The sequence below is a fragment of the Dermochelys coriacea genome, chromosome 18 (genome assembly GCF_009764565.3).
Source record: "Dermochelys coriacea isolate rDerCor1 chromosome 18, rDerCor1.pri.v4, whole genome shotgun sequence".
In the NCBI taxonomy this organism is placed as follows: domain Eukaryota; kingdom Metazoa; phylum Chordata; order Testudines; family Dermochelyidae; genus Dermochelys; species Dermochelys coriacea.
In genome coordinates this window covers 10,759,751-10,781,746 of record NC_050085.1, presented here as the reverse complement: position 1 = coordinate 10,781,746, position 21,996 = coordinate 10,759,751, and the positions used below count along the sequence as shown (strand labels likewise).

Here is a 21,996-nt window from a genome sequence, read left to right as displayed (position 1 = left end):
GAAACTTATGCTCAAATAAATTTGTTAGTCTCTAAGGTGCCACAAGTACTCCTTTTCTTTTTGCATTGGAATAGTGTCTTGAATTGGTTTTCCTTTACTGGGAGCTTGTTTATGCTTGTCAGGTCAGGCAAATTTTAATGCAGACTTTCAGTGGTTAATTGGTATTGATTAAATCACTGCATCAGGTAGCTTTCAGTGTTTTTCCACACATGACTTGTCTTGTGTCATATGGTGTTCCCTGCAAACACTGAAATAGGAATACCCTCTTAAGACTGAAAACTATAGGGCTTACTGTTTTAAATCAAGGGGTTTAGAGATTAAGCAACTCCCAGTAGTTGGAGGTTCCACAAATGATTAGAACCAGTTCGTTTTCTGTAAATGTCCATTTATATCCTGCCAGTCTAGTTTTTTTATAAACCTTTTATATAAATGAAAGATGGTTGTTGTGCACAACTATTCTGTTTTAAACAGTCTTGCAGCCATTCTTTTCCAGTTTTATAAATTAATCCCATCCAGACATGTGTGTTGTCATATTTTAAAGTTAACTTCCAGCATATTGTGCAGCATTGGGTGCTAGGTTTGGAGGATTACTCTCACAACAACCTCTTTTTGGAACTTTTGCATCACTTGTAGCATGCTGAACACTTAATTCTTGGTGCTGAGATCAGCTAAGATCTAAATCTGTTTAGTTTTTGAAACCTTTTTTGTTCTGTTTTATAAAAAGTGACTGATTTTCTCAATGAGAGAGATCTTTTTCAAATCTATAAAATGTTTAGTTTTCAGAATGTATATACATCTCAATTTTTAGTCATGGGGTTGAAATGTAATTATTAAACTACATATGCAAACCTTATTTTTGGCAACATAAATTGTTTAGATTAGTACAATCTTTTTGTTACTTGTAGGAGTGATTTGCTTTGATTTTGGAATGTGAGATTTTGTGTTTTCCCATCACTTTTGTTCAATAGTCTGTTAAAGGTCTAGGTTATCCCAGTAAAGGTAAGCCCGTTACACAATAACAAGGGATTTACTACAGAGAGTTAATTAGTATTAATATCCTCAAAGATAGATAATAAATGGTCTTTTTTTTGTTTTTTAGATGGAGATTTAGCCCTACAGGGAAGCATTGGAAGCCTGTCCCTAAGTGATCTTACCTCTCATGGAGAGTTTTACAGAGAACGTTTCACTACAAGTGGTGAAGAGGCACTCATTTTCCAAATTTACAAGTATGAAATGGAACATTTTCTTGTTGCACAATGTTTAGCAGGGTTATTAAACAAAACATCAAAAAAAATTCGAATGTTCAGTTTATAAAGTGCTCTATCTTGAAAGCCTGTGATGTTAAAAATGTACTCTTGTATCTGTTGCAAACTTTTTTTAGGGGGTTTGACTGGTAATTTTAATTGATGCTGGGTATCTGTCAACACACAGCAGCGAAGGAATTTTTTTAAAATGTTGCTTATGGTTCTGTCAAGCGTGATTTGAAAAACAAAAAGAATTTTGACCTTTCCCTAAATAAAATAGAACTTGTTTTTTTAAACTGAACAGTTTTGTGTCATTTGATACAACTAATGTTAAACAAAGATATTATTATTAGAGCAAAAGTTAACTTTAAAACTTTAGAAAGCAGCATGTTGTGTAGATAAACACACTAGACCGCATCATGAGTTCCTTACAAAAACAAAGCTCCCATTGACATACTGGGCAAAATTCTCATTTTAAGGAACTCCGCATCAGACCCATGAAAAGTATATACAGGCAACCCCATGGTCCTCTTTAGATTTAGCCTAGGGCTGTGTGTGTAGTGCCCTCTAAAGGATGGAATATTTTTGTAGTGGCAGGCTACAGAGCATATACAAGTGAGGAAGTGAGAAGGGAAGATATGTGGGAGAGAGGGGACCTCCTTCAGTGTCACAATTCCAGCAGGCTTTGACCCTTCAGGGGGATCAGCTAGTGTTATGATAAAAATCTGAACTATTCTAATGACATTTGGGTTTTTTGTGTCCTCAAAACTTCCCATTCAGTATAAATTATACCTCTGGTACCATTTCTGAACTGTAGTAAGTTCGTTTCCACTGGTCTCACTTACATTTTAGACTTAGGCTTTTTCAATATTATGTACTTCCTAAAGCTGTTTGCTTAGTGTAAATGCCATTTTGTGCTATGTTTTTGGGTGTTTCAATTTTAAATATCTTTTCTTCATATTCTGTCATTAGAAAATAAGTAGATTTAAAAATTGTTCAGACGGCATTAAGATTAACTTAAACCAACAGAACACATTGAAATTCAGAGTTCAATGTTCTTCTCTTTTTTTCTTGTCACTTATGACCTAAGTATTGTAACGCATAATACTGTATTTGAGAGATAAAATATCTCTGTTCTGGATATCTGTTGAATGTAGGCATGACCTACTAAGTTAAAGATAGAGTAGCAATCAAAACTCAGAATTTCATTTTTTTTTCTGCTAGCTTAATTTAATTACAATGGTATTTATACCTGCAAAATAACTAAATCCTAACTTAAGAATTTATTCATTCAAATTGTCCTCGAAGTTCATTTTTTAATTGTGCAAATGTAAGGTACTGTTAAAGTTAAAATTGTCACTTCATTGAAACAGAAATTTGCAAATGTTGCTGCTCAATCGTGGGTGAATTAAAAATGTAGGGGTTTTTAATTTTTGTATGATCTTCAATATTTTATTTTTTATCACAGATATGGGCAACCTGATCCTTTGCTACAAAGAGAGTGTGATATTCGTGTCAGCTTGCGGATGGCATCGGTTCAGTATGTGCATACTCAGCGCTTTCAGGCGGAGGTGGTGTCTTTCATCCAACATTTCACTCAGCTTCAGGATGTCCTAGGGCGCCAGAGAGCAGCGATTGAAGGACAAACAGTATGTTTTTTTTGTTTTGTTTTTTTTTTTTACATTCATTCTTAGTTTACTGTAGACATTCCTTGCTGTTGAAATACAGCATGCACTTTGTTTTATTGGATCACCTCATAGTAACCTGAGAAGTACTAGGCTGTAATGAGGTCTGATTTCCAAGGATTGCGGGAGATGCATAACACTGTTAACATATTAGATGTTATGAGGGATCTAATTTACTGGAAACCATTTCTGATTTCCCCCCAAAAATTCCATTTAAATGGGCATGTGGCAGTGTACATTAGTCAGACATGTCAGTGGTTGCTAATCCCTGTGATATGATGGCATATAACCTGTTGCAATCTTGACCCATATTTGCGACTGGGGCCAAGAAATAAAGATCAATCAGTCTGTTACCAGCTGTCTTGTGTGTTGCACCTGTATTATGATAAATAAAATCATCCATCTCTTGTGGAAATTCTACTTGGTGAATTTATCAGGAAAATGTATCCCAACTTTACAGGGGAATGGATTTGATGATCTAATTGATCTTTTCAATTTGTAACATATGAAGTCCTAAATTGTTCTCACTCTAACCAATGAAAGTTAATCCTTACTGTATCTGGATCTTATTTACTAAGTGATTGAGTATTATTTTAGTAATATAAATATTTTTTCAGAAATGTAATGGACTAATACTCTGAAAATATACAAACAGTCATTTTCATAGCACATCTTCTTTTGATTATGAAAAATATATGAGAATTTTGGACTTTGTATAAAGAATTTCTCATGGCTTCTTATTTGGCACTTTTATACGTTTATTTGTGGAGCTTATTTATTTATGTCAGGAAATGAAGAGATATTACATATGGTTAATTTGTTTTTCACTGGCCTCTGTGAGAAAGGGGATTGATTATAGTGTGCTTTTGTCTGACTGCAAGGGTAAACTCTGAAGGTGAAACAGTAAATGCTGGCTCAGATTCCCTGTTTTCTGAATTAAATTGGTACTTCTGTGTGTTGCAAAGAATGCCTGATTCTCTCTGGAATCCTTAATCCTAGTTGGTTTAATTAGGCTGATTTGAAGTAAACTGATAAAAACTCTTTCATTTGCTGATCAAATTTCAGCCTAATCTGCTTTCACTAATAAAGAGCTGATGAAAAGTGTTGTCAACTGTAATGATTTACAGACGTGATTACTTACTTCCTTTCAATCTCGGATGACTGTAAACAACAATTTGTAGCTAAACTGAAATTTAATTTTTTTTATATATAGTTCAATTTTACTTCAGTGTACCATATTAATACATACTTGAGTTTGGCTGGGACAGTAAAATGTTTTATGCTTTACTCTTGTCTTCCACATGACTTCTGGCTTGTTTTCACAGCGTTTGTCACAGCCCTTTCTTTCCAAACCAGTCATCTGTTTCTCTATAGTTTAAACAAGAATTCGCTATTGTAGGTGGGGAGAAAATTTATAGTTTCTCAGATTTCTGTCCATCTATATATAGTTATTTGGTCTTAAATTAATATAAATGTTAGCTGTCATCAGCATTTGTCAGTAAACTAGCCAATTTTTAATTGGACTACCTCTGAATGTATTTTAATAATATTATGGTCAAAAACATCATAGGAGGAAGCTATTTCATATTAGATGCTAGAAGCAGTAGAAAATAAATCTTACCTTTTTAAAAAGATTATATAAAGAGAAATTACAAAAATGCCTAGTGGTGTTACAGGATTACCAAAAATGATTACATCCTGGTAAATTATTCTGTGGCACTTGAAAGTATATTTTAAATTGGACGTTTTATTCCACCAGGTGAGAGATCAGGCGCAGCGAACCTCCCGAGTTTTTCTTGACATTGAAGCTGGTGCTCCTGTCCTCCTCATCCCCGAAAGCTCCAAGTCTAACTATCTTATTGTGGCTAATCTTGGGAAACTAAAAGTCAAGAACAGGTTTCTCTTTGCAGGCAGCCCAGGTACCTTCTCATTAAAAGACAAGGTAAGAACAATTTTGTATGTTATCTTTCTGAATTGAAAGAATATCTACTATTGATGTTTTTTTTTTTTAATGCATCAATCTTAGCTCTTTATCTAAATGTGGAAAGGTCTTTTGAAGTTTCAAGAGAATTTTCTTTAGTTCTCCATACCCACAGACTATTTCATCACAACACACTCTAGAGGATAAAATGGAAAACAGTACTTCAATCGACCGCATGTTTTTCTTTTGAAGGTCAGTGTAATGACTTTGAGCTCTGGTTCCCACCTCCAACAAGTTTTTTCCATCTCCATCAAGTTTTTTTTTCCCATATTTTGCATTACAATCTTAGCTATTTTGCTGCTAATAAAATTAATTGTCAGAATATTGAATGAGATGTGCAAAAAGTCCTTCAATTCCTTTGCGCGGCTGCCAGTCCTCTTCCAATAGTTAGTCATTAACGTCAGGATCCGAGCCTGCCATCATAAGTCAGACAAAATTCCCCTTGGGTCAGTAGAGACAAGTAGGGGTACATCTCCAAGAATAACTAGAATATGCTTGATAAGCCAGGATTTTGAGAGCAGAAGTGGTGTGATGTATTTTCTCCTTCCTCAAATTAAACGAGGCTGATATTGAGAAGGGCAGCAATGTGATTTGTGGGAGGGAATGTACGTGGAGCCCTCCTATTCCATCTCTACCTCCGAAGTAGGTTGTTTGGGATCAGTTACTTATAGAAAGCAGCATTTGGCAGGAGAAATGGAAAAGGGCTGACAGACTGTGATTGCAGCATAAAAATGAACTGTTGGTAGCCGGTGTCAAACACTGTTCCCCCTTCTACTGATGTTCAAAAATGTTGTTCCACTGGTTTGGACAGTGGACTTGTAGCAAACTGAGACCGATCCCTTGCTTTCGGGATACTTGGTGCCTCTGATCCTTTATCGTCATTTCTTCCCCCAACTGTGGCTGAGATGGCCAGCAGGGAATGTGAGGTGTGTCTACTACAAGGTGATAATGGAATTCTAATGGTGAAATGACATGCTGCAATGTTGCTGCATTAACAGATTAAAATGGGGTTTACATTAATATTTGGGGATTCAGGAGAAGCTGTGTGACCATCAATCACTTTAATCCTTTGCATAAGCAGTTGTATTAATAAAGGTTGAATAATAGAAGATGTGTGTATCATTTGGGGCCTTTAATTGAAATTTTTTTTCCCTGCCCCTCATTTGTTTTTGAGGATTTGATTTTGCAAAGCAGTGCATACAAGGATCCCATTTTACGTGAGGTACTAATACATCTTTGCAGAGGTGTGAGGTGTTCATTTAAAGAAAAAAGATCATTGTGGAATTCAGCACTCGTTAGTTAGTTTATATATTAAAAAAGGTGCATTTTTTTGTTGCAGTGATTTTGTAGAATTCCATAAGGATTGGATTTGAGTTTATTTTGCAGTGTTCTTACACTTAGGAGAAATAAGTTTTTCACACATGCCTGAAGATGACCGTATTTGGATTTTTTTACCTAACTTGGTGGATTCATGGGTGTTGTGACATGATTTTTCGATTGCATGTTCTTTTCTTTAACTTTTTTTATTAATTAGGGATATGATGAAAGTTGCATATGAAGAATCCAGTCCAAAAATGCCTTAAACTTTACAGCTAGAAAAATTCCTAATTTAAAGCTAAAAGGAAGGTTTTGAGGAAAAATTTAAAGATATGAAAATTATTTAATGGCTTATGAGAGGGGGTAGCATTCTGTAACGTCTCAAATACAGTGCAAAAGTGAAAGAGCAAATTCTAGTAGTAGCACTGTAGGGGCAGGAAAGTGAGAAATCCAAGACTGCTGAAGCAAATGGGGGAAAATGGGTGGCAATTAGCTCAGGCAGATGAAATGTAGTTAAATCTAAGAGGTATGTTTTTTTTTAAAAAAAACAAAACCCCAAACCTACAAAGATAACTTTGAATTGGATTTGGGGGTATACAGAAGGTATGTAACCCCCAGTAGTGTTCAGTGAGAGCTATTCAAACATTAAATGCGGGAATAGACCCCATAACATTAACATATTTTTAGTTAATTTCCCACTGTTCTGAAAACCCAGATAAATTAAAAAACAAACAACCAACCTTTCATGTAGGTTTGAACTAGTAAGGTCCCTTGCAACTCTCTGATGTTAATGTTGTCTTTTGAAGATGGAAAACTCTAGTGCATGAAACTTTTACAATCTGAGTGAAGCAGAAAAGGTATAATACTAAACACAAACATAAACAAAGCTCCTCCTCTTTCTGGGGAATTGTAATTATAAAGATGGGAAATTATTCTGAGGCAAAGAGATTTGAGTTTTGAAGGTGTTTACGAGTGGGGAGTTACCTTAAATTATTTTGCTGCACTTAAGATGCATTTTTGTTATGTTAAAGGTGCCTAGAGCATATAGAAAGGCACCATTTTTAACATTTCTATAAATGAATGAATAAATTATGATTTTTGTAGTAATTTGCTGTTCACAGTATTCCTCATCTGAGGAATATGATTATAAGAGTAGTTACTATGTAAAAACAAAACAAAACAAAAAAAAAACAACAACAACTTTGACTCTACAGCAGTCATCATTTTACCCAAGTGATCAAAGGCCTGAAAATAATTAGCACAAAATTGATCATAAAATGTATGCAATCTGACACTTCCAGCTACATCAGAAATATCCAAAATACACCCCCCTTAATAATAATTTTTAATGAAATATTTTTCTGAAACTTTAAAAAACATTAATATCTGTGTAGATTTTTTTACTATTTTAGTAAATGTATTGTACTGTAAATCTTGTTCTAGTGAAAAATTGTTGAGGTTTTTTAAAAGCAGGCAAAGAGCTCATATGTGATCATATGACTTCATTTTGGAACTGTTATAATATTTAAGGTGGGCCACAATTTTTAGTGACACTTTGTTTTTCAAATAGATGACTTTGTTTATGGTTAGTGGTTATGTCACAGCTTCCACCCTTTATACTTTTTAGAAAATTACTTCATGAATACTTAATGTATTAATCTCTTTTAAAATTAGAAGTCCAATCTCTGTTGTAACTCACTGTATTCCTTTCATTACCAGGGTTCTGTTCCATTTTCTTCACCACTGGGAACCCCAAAACACAGCATAAAGAAAACAACAAGTGCAGATGAATCGAAGGGGGTCATGAGCCTGAAAGAAGGGTTATTCATGAAATCATCTTCTGGAACAAATATTATGAATCTGAAAAGTGAGTCTGGACTGAGTACATTGACTAAGCAGCAAGGACACCCACCAAAATCACCTGTTGCACAAATCCCTCACAGTCCAGGTATGTGAGAGATAATAGAATAGCCTACTTAACTCTTCCTCCTTTTAATATTAATTATTCATTTTAGTTTAGGAGATGCCTTATATGGCATGGTTACTTCATGATTTTAGGGTTGACCTTTCTGTCTGCTACTGTTCATGTGAAGGGTATAGAAATGTCTGTCCTTCCTTTTTTTGTACAGTTTGTAATTAAATTTCATTTCACTGTAGCATAATATCATTGATAACAGAAACCTGGGAACAGAAGAGGAAAGGCATTTGAGTGCCATGGTGAAAAAAACCTAGATAGATTTCCCTATCCACTGCTTGCCCAGAGTTGTACTTCAAAATCGAAGGTTTCATTTAAGATTTAAAAAAATATGAAAACTAAAAATGTGTCCAGTACTTTAGGTCCTATTTTGATATTCAAGTTATTGTATGCTCTCCCATATTTTCAGGCCACAGATTTTCGTATTGGCAGGACATAACTGCATTATAGAGGAAGGAGGTAGCTGAAGGTTTGGGCGGCAGAATAGTGGATATTTGGGATTTAGGTTTCTGGGAATGAGTAATAAGCAGTTTAGATTTGTGGGCATGAGTTAGTTAATGGTGTCCAATCCAACTCCCACTGAAGTCAATGGAAGCATTTCTGTTGTCTTCAGTGGGAATTAGGTTGGGCTTTAAATGATCAGCAGTGATAAAATTAACAATGTTGAGATTTGTATGTATGTTTTTTAGGTTTCAGAATTAACAACTCATTGAGAAGAGTGGGGAAGTTTACAAGTCCGTCTCCCCCCTTCTGTCTGGAAACTCAAAGATGTTACTACATGATTCATGTTTTTAAGGTTGTTTGCACTCACAAGGATTAGAAACATAACTTTTGCCTAAACATGAAAGTTAAATTCTGGTGCACAATTTTGCTGCATGAAGTGGATTCCGTGACACATTCTGCACCCACATAACTGAGGAATTCATGGTGTAATACCTATGAGTTAATGCTTATGTGCATCAAATGCCACGGCATTGGATGCAGCAGCATAAGAGCATAAACAGAACAGAATTATTTCCATAATAATGTCAACTTTCTTCTGCAGTAAAGTAGGTGGTTTCATTAGTTCAGAATGTTTTTTAATCTTGCTTGATATATGAATCTTGTATACTCTTACAGAGGATCATATCTGCCTGTTAGACTGCATTGTGGTTGATCTGCAGAACATGGACATATCTGCTGCAGAGAGGTACTCTAGAGAGTATTCTAAGGCTATGGAGGACACCAGTGCAGATCTGACCTTCCCTTCCTACTTTGTCAGGCAGACAGGAGGAAGTCTCTTAACAGAACCTTTTGAATTGAAGCTGCAAGTAGAGAGAAACTTAGACAAGTGAGTTATAGTTATCTGGATAATTTCTTACTCTGTACTGTGGTTTAATGTATATTGTTAACCCTACAACAGATTATATAGTTTAGATTTCCCCCCTATTTTTACTGATATTTTGAAATATTGCTACCCATGTTACACAGCTCAGCAGTTTGTAAGTAAATATGATAAGAAGCACTTCACACTATAGTTTTTGATATATATTTGAAAATAAGGACAAAAAAAAATCAAATTTAGGTGTCTAGGATTAAATACTCAGTCATATTGAACAACGTAAGTATGTTCCTTGATTTTCAGAGGTGCAGAGTACCTTTGTCTGGCACTGACTTCAGTTGGAATCACTGAATGCTTAGTATCTCTGAAAAACAGGCCACTGCTCACAAAAGGCTCCATGCTCCACTTAAGAGCTCTTAGGCTGAGTTATATTGTCTTTCACTGAAGTTTCCAATTTTCCCAGTAAATCCTTCTCCCAATCCTCTCCTGTTTTTTTTTTTCCCCCTCCTTTCCCCATCAGCGGAAACTCCATTTCTCTCTTAACTAACTTTCCTTCCTACTGCAGAAGTGGTTTTAATTACCCTTTCCCCCCACTGGTTCCACTTTGACCTCCTATTTGTTTCTCCAGGCCTATTCTTCCAGTGCACTCTGCTTTCCATCAGCTGGTTCTAAGCCTGAGTGGAAGGAGTTAGAGGATATTTCAAGAAAGCTCCCAGCAGTGGAGAGGCAGAGCCAATTAGGAATTACTCCAAACAAGAATCCTCACTCAGCTCCAATCATCTGATGATCAGAAACCCAGTCTTACAGGCACAAGGCTCTTAGCAAATCCCCTCTACCCCCCAAGCCTTGGAAGCTGGCCAATGTGCAAAGTACTAAACACCTTGAAGGTGGGGGAGGGGGGGTAGTATTAAGCCTTAACATATTGGGTTTTTTAATAAGTGTTTAAAAAAAAAAAAGCTTTAAGCATTTTCTTGAATGTCTATAATTCTTTTAATTATTTTATATTTATCTAGAAAGTAATCAAGAACTTTGGTAATTTTTAGGCTTAAAGTAAAATTTTCAAAAGCACTTAACTGACTTAGGTGCTTCAGTCAGACCCATTGACTTTCAATGAGACTTCAGCACTTAAGTCCTTTAGGTGCTTTTGAAAATTTTACCTTAAAATACTTAAACACAATAATGAGTCTGATTTGTCACTTAAATTGGTGATATGTCTTGGATGGAAGAATATCTGCCATCTTCTCTTATACCATTGAAACCCATAGCTGGATGAGAGATGCTGCAGTTCAATCAGGGAGGTGGAACTCTTTCTGTGGAACTGTTTTCTTTTTGTTTGTTTTTTCCACAGCAGTAGGCATTTCAATTGAAGGTTTGATGACATTGATTCTTTCTCTTTTGTAGGGAGATGAGTCATGTAGTTCCAGACCTATCAATTCATGGCAATCTGTCATCAGTCCATTGTTCTCTGGATCTGAGTAAATATAAACTGATTCGAGGACTATTAGAGAATAACCTTGGGGAACCTATAGAAGAGTTTATGCGACCTTATGATCTGCAGGATCCAAGAATTCACGTGAGATAAACTTTGAGTTCTATTAGGTTAAAAACATGCGCAAAAAAGTCCTGTCTAGAGTTTGTTAAAAGACACTGTTTCACTGGTAGGTAAAAATTTTAGTTAAAGAACAATGGCAGCTGTGAAGCTCTCTGTTTGTTTGAATGTATTTGGGAATTCTCTGTCTCAGGAGCAATTCAAGGAATAAAGAGGAGCATGTGTGTCATTTCTGTCATAACCTGCTATTGTCACTGCGGTTTTCAGAATTGTTTTGCAAAGAGATTATGAACAGTAGTAATCGTCCATGAATGATGGTGGCATTTAAACAGGCATGCTGACTTTTTTTTTTAAAAAGTGTTCACTATTATAACAAACATGAAAATTGTGAGTTTTAGTGGAAATTCTAGTTTGGTTTTTCTTAGATGCCTTGTAGCATCCTGAATGTTCCCTACTCATTAGGCACAGCATCAAATACCATCCTTCCAGAAAGACCTGACAGCACACCATCTGGAATGAATCGGTGTTTGTCATTGGTTAGATGGAAGGAGTAGCCGAATAACAAATTTAATCTTTGTACCTTGTGGGGATCCCGAGTACTTTCTCCACAGCACACCGATCCCCTGTCTACCATGGAAGCAAATTTTACATGTTTGAAAATTTACCAAAAACTCACAGGGTTCCCCAAAGATTTTAGACAGGGCTACGTGAATCCTTCCTAGTACTCATATGTGTACCATATAAGTGTTTTGTTTTTAAAAAGCACATCCTTAACTAGTTAATAATTTGATTTAGTACTTGAGATTAAAGTTTAAAGCTTCCATGGAAGGGAATTAATTGGAATTGAAAATGTAATTGGGTTGCTGTTTCCTGTAGAGCTTTGGTGAAAAGCCTGGCATGGAGAGTACAGTATTTAAAATAAATAAATAAATGAAATTGTTTCACAGGTAACAAAATTATGTTCATTATAGAAGGAATTTGAAATTATTCTTTTTTATAAAACCAATATAACAGGTTAGTTGATGTTACTGTGGAACTGAATTACATTTATTTTAGTTTGTGGTTACAATTGTTCTAAAATTTAATTTTTCTGAAGTATGTTAATCAAGTTTAGCTGAGAAAACACTGTATAAGACCTCATAAATGTTTGCTTATTTTGCTCATTAGAAAATTCTTAAATCAAGGATCTGAAATAACCAAGGTGTTATATAAGGAATCTTGGTGTTTTCCATTTGCAGACTGTGTTGAGTGGAGAAGTGTATACCTGTATGTCTTTCCTTATTGACATGGTTAATGTGAGTCTGGAACTGGTTGAACCTAAAGGAAAGGATGGACTCGGCTCATTAGCCAGGTATGGCTTTGACTGCTGCTTTTAGTTTGAATTAATGCTTATTAACGTTATGATATGAAAGAAATAAAGTATGCTGATTTATTATACAAATTGATACTTAAATATCTGTACAGAATGCATAAGCTAGATGGAGTCTGAATTAGATGGTTTGATGGGAAAGTATTGTATTACTCTAAACCTCTTAATTTCCTCACCTCTCCCAAGTTGTATTTTGGAATAAGAATCGTCACTTAATATTTGAGCTTTGCATGAAAAACCCAAGGGTTCAAATCCCAGATGGGTTGACTCAGCCCTTTATCCTTCCAAGACGGATGGGATTCCATGCAGTTTGTGAATTGAAGGGCTTTCAGGTTAATCTTTTAAAAACAGAAGTCCTGTCCGCATTTCATGGACTCTTAAGAGTCCATGGTTCTTCTTTTTTGTAGGCGTATATGTTGAAAGACTCTTAAGAATTAATGATTTTTCTTTTCATTTGAACCTGCCAGGTTTGACTTTAAGAAATCCAAGTTGCTTTTTGAGAGTTTCTCAAATCAAACAAAATCAGTTAACTTAGTTTCACATTCTATGATGGCATTTGACACTCGTTATGCTGGGCAGAAGACAACCCTAGGCATGCCCAATGTGTTCAACTGCATCTTTCAGTCATCAAAGAACAGCAGTAATAAAGAAGCAATACAGATTGAGTTACATTTCAGGTAGGTGAATCCAAGAGCTCTTTTCTTTATATCATATTGATGTATGAATGAATATTTTTTTTTATATATGTGCAGTAGTGTTGTGATGTCAGTCAACAAGAGAGACAAGGTGGGTGAGGTCATATCTTTTATTGGACCAACTTCTGTTGGTGAGAGAGACAAGCTTTTGCGCTTACACAGAGCTCTACTTCAAGTCTGGGAAACTTACTCAGTGTCACAGCTAAAGATAAGATGGGACAGAGAGTTTAGCGTAAGTAGTTAACACATTTCAAGGGACAATTCAAGGTGAAGTGGCTTTTATAATCAGATAACATCAGTATTTCTTCTTCATCATAAACTCTTCTTTATTCTTACATTTTATAATTTTTTTAAAAAATTACCTGCCTACAAATGAAGTCTTTATTATGTACATACATTCATACATATCATATGTATTTAAATTATGGAATTTTTATTCAAAGGGTTTATGCACCGGCAGTTAAAATAACTTTCCAGTAGATGTCATCCTTTCCTTTTTTGGGGAGTTAAATAGATCCAGAAATGGCTCCTCATCTACATAACATATTTTAACAATAAATCCCCATGCTCCCTCATGTAAGTGGGCATTGGTCTTTACGTGCTGTCTTTGTTCATGTAATTCTCTTGGAATACTTGAAAGCATCAGAAGTTTGAGTTTTGTCCAGTTCTAATTATATGTTTGAAATGTAAGGTACCTCATCATAATGTAATCATGTAAGAAAAATGCATGTATTTTGCACATGGCAACATTTAGAGTTCTAAATGAGACATCTTTTTCTTATTTTTTATGAGTGGGTGTGTGTTGTCTCGTTGGTTAAAGGAAGGGAGAGGGAAGTAAGACTCTTGTGTGATGTATTCCGAGTCCTGGCACAGATTCACTGACTGAGCTGAGACAAGTCATTTGACGTCTAACTCTTTAACACTTCATAAAATTAGTGCGATACCTCATGGTGGTGTTGTGCAGCTCAATTAGTGTTTGCGAAATGCTTTGAGCTTTTCTTATGAATGTCACTAGAGAACGCAGACTGATACCAGTTTTTGTAGTATGTTGCATTAACAGTTCATCATACATAAGCTTTTTGAAGGCCTGTATCTTATAAGACTTAACAGGTACCTGTGTAAATATAAATATTTGTTACATAGGGTCAAGGAATATATTGTACTGTAACTGTGTAGAATAAAGTGGATCAGGAACATTTGATGGCTTTGTCTATTTCAGTGGCTCTCAATCTTTCCAGACTACTGTATCCCTTTCAAGAGTCTAACTTGTCTTGCATACCCCCAAGTTTCACCTCTCTTAAAAACTACTTGCTTACAAAATCAGACATAAAAATACAAAACTGTCCCAGCATACTTCTTTTACTGAAAAATTGCTTATTTTCTTATTTTTACCATGTAATTATAAAATAAATGAATTGGAATATAAATATTGTACTTGCATTTCAGTGTATAGCATACAGAGCATTATAAACAAGCCATTGTATTAAATTTTAGTTTGTACTGACTTTGCTAGTGCTTTTTATATAGCTTGTTGTAAAATTAGTCAAATATCTAGATGACTTGATGTACCCCCTAATTGCAAACACCTCTGCTTCTTCGAGGGCACACTGGTCTATTTTAACTTACTTAGAATAGCGATAGATGTTTAGCAAGAACTATTATTATGGTTATACTGCATATTTTCAAATGTAGTGCTTCATATAATCTTATGAAATGATTGTGACTGACCCTAGTATTTTTGTAAAAGGGGAGTTAGTTTGAACATTAAAGATTGTAGCTTTGTTGAGATCACATCATATGAAATATAGTTACTAATCGTTTGCACAATTTTTACTTGTTCATCGCTGAATATCTCCTTGGCACTAGATAAAAGGTTTTGCAGGGTTACGTGATAGTCTTACCCTGGCTCTTGCCTTAGGAAATATCCCAGAGAACCAGTGAGGGTGAAAGGATTTTACTGTTAAAGGCTGGGCATGTATGTCACTTCTCACACAGGAATTATGATTCTTTAGGGACTGTACAGTTTAGAATGTGTCAGAAAATAAATTCATGGGTCTTTAAATATTTGAAATATTTTCCAGTTAACATGACTAGACATAATTGACATTCCAGATAATTAAGTCAAATTTTCTGTCCCTCCAGAAGGGATATTCAAAATGTGGTGCTAAAAAGTTCAGTTAAGGTAGCATTTTTTCTGAATGACAAAGAAGCTGCCTGTGCTACAAAATGTGGTCAGAGTGTGAGAGGAGACAAATTGATCTCCAATCTTTTTAAGAGGCACTGAGCCAGGTTTAAATTTCTCACACACTACATCAGAAGTGATACTGAACAGATGTCAAAAATAACATTTAAAATTTAAAAGTTGACATTGTACAAAATACTTCCATTGTGGTAAAGATGATTGTATAAGTTAGTTTATAATTACATGAAGCCCCCTATTTATACCATTGTTCCTTGTTTATTTCGTTTTCATAAAAGATTTGATGTTTTTGATTTGTTAGGTTTACATGCACACAGCAAGCTCACAAACTTAGACTGATGTAAAAAACAGACTTTTTAAAAATCTCTAATAGAGTCCCAGAAAACTACATGTTTCAGAGTAGCAGCCGTGTTAGTCTGCATCCGCAAAAAGAAAAGGAGGACTTGTGGCACCTTAGAGACTAACAGATTTATTTGAGCATAAGCTTTCGTGAGCTACCTTGAGCTGTAGCTCACGAAAGCTTATGTTCAAATAAATTTGTTAGTCTCTAAAGGTGCCACAAGTCCTCCTTTTCTTTTTGAGAAAACTACATGTAAGCTGATTACATTCACATAAAATCCAATATATTACTTGTTCACCTGATACATAGATCCTTAATATCAAAATTAATTCCAAGGTGGAAGGTCAGATGCTAGAACTAAAGAACAGATTTTACAGCATGTGAAATTGATATGATACAAGCCCTTTTTTTTTTTTTTTTTTTTTAAATTAGATCTACTAAGGATTCCTCCTGTTTCACAGTTGTTCTGAATAACCTTCGTGTATTTTTAATATTTGACTGGCTGCTGCTTGTTCATGACTTTCTACATACTCCCAGTGATGTTAAAAAGCAAGATAATCTGACTTTTTCCCGACAACGCAGTTATAGCAGTGAAACAACTGTAGTTCCTAAAACAGTGAAGAGTGGAGTAGTTACAAAACGTTCTTCTCTCCAGGTGACTACTGAAAAACAACTGGAAGTCAAGATTAATGTAACGGGTAAATATATATTGTTTTATGCTTACACAAATGTGCATAGACTGTTTGTCTTTAGGAGCTGTCACATTTACGTTCCTCAGAATAATGCTGAAGCAGAGTAAATTCAGGTGCCTGGGGGATGGATAATTAAGAATCCTCTACTAAAAATTTTAAAAATAGTATAAATGAAGTTGTCAAGTTTCACAATTAAGTGTTTATTTTGGTCAGGCACTGAATTTGTGGTAGTTGAAGACATGTCTTGTTTTGATACCAATGCAATTATTCTGAAAGGAACTACTGTCCTCACATACAAGCCCAAATTGGTGGATCGTCCTTTCTCTGGTAGTTTGTTTGGCATTGAGGTAAGATGACTTTTTGGATTTTATAAGCATTTATTCTAATGTTGGGTTAATTGAGTAAGATGCTGTACTAATAAACCTTCAATTGAAATGCTGTGACAAACAGGATATATTTAAAATTGTCTCTCGAGTGCTTTACCATAGCCTGTTAATATCCTTATCAAATGTTCTCAACCCATTGCAATATAAAGGTCATTTCTGCAGTGCTTCTGCCACAATGTTAAAGTATTTGGCTGGGAACTCACCAAACTGTCAGTCAGATACATCTTCTCAATGGCCTAACCTTTAAACTTGAATTTGCAAAGGACTGTTGTCTGCAATGGTATTGCTCAGATGATATTTTTTTCAGGTATTTAGTGATTATATCTGTCTTTGATTTTTATGTTAAGCTTTGTTCATATATACCTGTGGAAATTTCACTTCTGAACACCTATATATAGTATGAAGTAGGGAACTCTTGTATCTTTAATTTGTATATATTTAGTTTGCATACTAGTTTCGGAGTGGTTGGGGGATTGTTGCTAACCTTGCAATAGCACTGATTCCAACTGTTTATCACGGAATAAAATATAACCTTTGGATTTGAAGCTAGTTGATCTGAACTTTGATTCCTCAGATACATGAGGGTTATAAATTTGTGGTTCCTCTTTAAAAATATTCTTGCATTTAAGACCTAGAAATGTTATCTGATAACATATTTGAGATTCCTTTCAGGCTTGGGATTTGGAAAGTTTTGCCAATCTAATAGTATCATTATGACAAAAGAAACTGCGATTGAAACACTTTTACTTAACTGTTGGGTGGATATAAGAGCCTTTCTCATCTAGGTCACCAGTTCAAATCCAGGTCACGTGAGGCATGATGGTTAGTTATCTGATGGCTGTTGGTGGCATACTTGAAACTATCTGTTAGTCTATAATGTGCCATAGGACTCTTTGCCGCTTTTACAGATCCAGACTAACATGGCTACCCCTCTGATACTTGAAATTGTTTGGTTTCAATCTGCTTTGCAGTAGGTAAATGTCCATGTGAAAAAAATCATCACTACAATCAACACTAATTGGCCACTTTGATATTTTCATCAGAGACCAAGGATTGAATGGGCCATGAAGACTGAGCCAGTTTCTTGCCTACCCCCCACCTAACCAAAGTAGCTCCTATAGATCTGGCATTTTGGTGTGGCATGGGGGGCAAGCTTGCCTTGCCTTTGTCTTTCTCATGTTTTGTGGATGACATAGTTTACTTCCGTGTCAGGAGGCCTTAAGTCAGCCCCCTTTCATAAGCCCTAAATTCAGACAAAAATCTTTAAAATAATAATCATCTTGAGCTCTTAGTTTCTGTATGAAATGGTGTCCTGTGAATTTAAGAATGGAAGTAAAAGGGAAAGACTTCCTTAAATAGTTTTGATAAAACCGTCTGCTCCCTCTACTGATAAAAAGGGGAGTTGAGAACTTCATTCTGGCAGCTGAGAGCAGAAGCAAAATTTGCATGAGCTAAATGTAGCCATGCATTTTGATTTGCACTCATTTCAACCATTTAGGTTTTTTCATGCCGACTGGGAAATGAGCAGGACACAGCACTGTCCATCATTGATCCTGTACATATTCAAATGGAACTTGTAGGGAATTCGTCCTACCCTCGTGGCTCAGGACTGTTGGATGCATTCAATAGTGAAGATTTCCCACCCATTCTAGAGGTAAGATCAAAGAAAGTAACTGAAACAAATTTTATGGGCATTGTCATAATAATCTAGAATACTTTATACTGGTACATCACATTTGGGAATTCAGAATAATGCTTTGTCATAGACATAAGAAAAGAATAAGACAAAATTGTTTTTCAAGATAAAATGAAGAGGCAGACAAGCCAGAATCATATTTTTAGTGGTAAGGATAATGATTTCTGTTAGTATTTTTAGGGGTATTCAATACATGTATTTCGGACATCAATAGGGAAAAAATAACTTTGTGACAAAAAGCAAGAGCTGTCACACTGTAGCTTTTGGGTCTTGGCCATAAGTTTTTAGTAAAAGAGTAACTTTATTTTTCTGTAGATCATCTTCTTAACATTTGCTTGTAGGAAATACATTTAGAGTCCCCCGTCCCCCTTGCCCCTTGAAATCAAAACAGAAATTCCTCTCCTGATTGGGGATTTTGATTTATCCCTTTCTGGACAGGATCATACTAATATCTAGGGTTCTTCAGCATGTTCAGATGGTTTATCCTGTAGTTGGATATTTAAAATTACTATGTTATTGGTTAATGATGGAAACTTGGCATTTTTAGTATGAAGGCTTTGAAACCCAAACATCTGATTTTGATATGGTTATTCTTACCTTCATCCTGACAGTGTGTTGCTACAATGTATAACATGCAAAAGGGAAATTAATGGAAAAACTGTCAATTTAAAAGCTTTAATCATATTGGATTTTTAAATTTCTTTTAGATTCAGTTACAAGCACTGGACATCAGACTGTCCTATAATGATGTTCAGCTGTTTTTGTCCATTGCAAAGTCCATCCCTGGGCAGACTAGTGGTGCTGTGCCTGAATCCTGTGTCTTGGATACCGACACTGCTGCTAATAATCTTTCCAATTCATCTTGGGAAAATGAGACCTCATCATCAACATCTGAAAACAGACACACATCTAAACACATATTGGATCCTGTTCTTGGTATGCATTCAACTATTAGACTAAAGCCATTTTCCATGCCTTAAGGAGGCTTCTGCAGAGTAAAGCCAGATGTAATTTTTAGCAAAACAGATGGTTGTAGCTTGATTATATAAAATTTGATATGGTGATGGATGCCATCAAGTAGTGATGAAACTTTAATTCTGCTTGTAATGTGAAAATAGAATAGTCAATTTTAGTCTTCAGTCAATTTTAATCAGTATTTGCCTTCCTACTTCAGCAGAATGCAGTAATGCTTAGGTTGCAATCACTGCAGGAGAATACTATATTTTTAAATTGTTTCTATTGAGAATTATAATTAAAAATAAGCATCACCAGCCTCTCCCTCCCCGCTAGCAACATTTCACTGTTGTTAGGCTTGTTAAAGTTTTGTTTCTAAAATTTTAGTGTAGTTAGGAGTGTAACTTTATGAAAACAAGGAAATACACAAGAGTGAAATAGACTCTGTCTTCTCTACTACGGTACTTAGACATTATGGGGGAAATGTGAAAGTAGATGTGGAATGCCCCACAGCATAGAAGGATTTGATGAATGGATCCAGGAATTGTTAGTACAGAATTAAATTAAGTGCATACACTGAAATTACCCTACTGGAATTGAAATCTAGCTTGGGCTCTAACTCACAAACATTAAACAAAATACAACGTTTGGCCTAAAACATCCCTGAATCCTAATGCTTTGTTGTTGTTTTTTAAGTAGAAATCTTTTATCTTTTCAGCATTGATCCACTTGTAGACGGAAACTAATTTTTGAACAATAATGCATTTCATTTTAACAAAAAAAACAAAAAAGAAAAGCAACTAATTCATCTGGGGACAAATGTTTGGCTAAATGTTTCTTTAATTACAGAGGTACAGCTGGCTCGACTTCAGGAACTGGGATTTGGTATGAATGATTGTCGTAAAGCTCTTTTGATTTGCGAAGGTAATTCCAAGTCATTTTTCTATTACTTGCAATTATACTTTTGGTAAATGAGAGCCTGGCTCGTAATGCATCAAAACAGACAAATTAGCAGTCACTTGATATATAGACAAAATAGAAAGCAGCTATTTTCCATCCTGCAGTTATCAAAAAATAGTCATCTTAACTAGATCTTTTAAATATTCTCATTCTCTTACTGCTAGTTCTTTCCTGTCTCCTAAATATTCTTTTCTTTTGAGTTTGTCTCTGAATGACACATCTTACTTTAAAAGACACTATGGTAATATATTTATTCAAATTACCACTTAGCATGATTTCAGTTTCTCTGAAGCTGTTACATGAATCAAGTGTATTTTCTCCCACCACATCCTAAAATACTTTTTTTATCTAGAAATTCTCATCAGTTTCTACATTGCATGTGTTTCTCACTTGCACCTACTTCTTCCCCGTTACACACGCTGATCTTCATGCTCTTCATTTCTTCTTTCCTCAGTAAAAGTTTTACACACACAACCTGGAAAAGAAATTTAAAGCTTAAGGCACAAAATTCTCTTTTGGTTTGTTTCTTCAACATTGTCATTCTCCTTCTCATGTATAGTCAGTCACATTTTAATCCAATAAAATAGTTTGTTGCTTCTCAGTATGACACGTTAAAAGATCACTTTTGTATTGATAAAAAAAGAGTGCCATTATATTTCCTAACCTTAATCTCCCTTGTTTTTCTTAAATGAAAGAAACAAACCTTATACCACTTCTACATTTTGCTATAACTTTTTGGTTTTGTTGGGAATTCATTTGATTTCTTTTCAGGGTTATTTTGTATGAATATGTTTTATTGAAATAATGTGCATAGCAAATGTTTTGATTGTTTGCTTATTTTTGTTAAGGCCAGTTGAAAAAAGCAGCAAGTTGGTTGTTTAAGAATGCCGAACCTTTGAAATCCCTTTCGCTAGCCTCTGGTCGTCGAGATAGCCAGGGGACTGTGCCAGTTCAGTTGATCTCTGGAGTGGAGATTAAAGCAGAAAGCGTATGCATTTGTTTCATTGATGACTGCATGGATTGTGATGTTCCCCTAGCTGAGTTAACCTTTTCGCGTGAGTATTTATTTTTCTTAATTGTCCTCTAATCACTTCCCTAAATTGAAGAATTCCTCTACTTATGTTTATAGCTTGGGTTTCCCTTTATTAGGGCCAGATAAGATTTTTGAAACTGTTTGTGTATATGATTTCCACAGAGGAATATGTGTAAGCAGATGTGTGTCAGTGCACAGCACGAAAATAAGGTAGCGTTGATTAACTTATTTTAAAATTGCATAGCGGTGGTGTTGCCATTCATTTGTATTGTGGCAGTGCCTAAAAGCACTAATTTAGATTAGTGCTCTGCTTTAAGTACTGAACAGAATCATAGGAAGATGCTGCGCCCATCCTCCTTCCTCCTTACTCGGGAGTAAGCAGAGAGCCTATAGGGAATGGAAAAAAGGGTTGATCAGCAAAGAAAGCTACATCATGCTTTGGTGAGGAAGAATGTAAGAATAAAGAGACTTTTTAAAAGTCAAGCTGAATTAGGTCTTGTCAAGGAAATTAAAATAAAATAATGAGGTTTTTTAGTTCTATAAATAAAAAGAGAATAAGGAAGTATGTGGTGGAGCCAGTCTGCAGTGTGGATGGAAAA

The 21,996-nt window shown here is 35.2% G+C and overlaps 1 protein-coding gene across 1 annotated transcript in view; it reads left to right on the top strand.

The window, feature by feature from the left end:
• Positions 1-21,996, top strand: part of VPS13D (vacuolar protein sorting 13 homolog D) — a 195,712-nt gene that overhangs the window by 34,149 nt on the left and 139,567 nt on the right. The window contains 14 exon segments of the mRNA XM_038377201.2: positions 1,100-1,226; positions 2,713-2,893; positions 4,689-4,871; positions 7,947-8,175; positions 9,322-9,532; positions 10,925-11,096; positions 12,311-12,423; positions 12,909-13,118; positions 16,109-16,374; positions 16,582-16,715; positions 18,253-18,408; positions 19,158-19,386; positions 20,254-20,328; positions 21,213-21,419. Coding sequence (XP_038233129.1) covers positions 1,100-1,226; positions 2,713-2,893; positions 4,689-4,871; positions 7,947-8,175; positions 9,322-9,532; positions 10,925-11,096; positions 12,311-12,423; positions 12,909-13,118; positions 16,109-16,374; positions 16,582-16,715; positions 18,253-18,408; positions 19,158-19,386; positions 20,254-20,328; positions 21,213-21,419 — 2,493 coding nt within the window.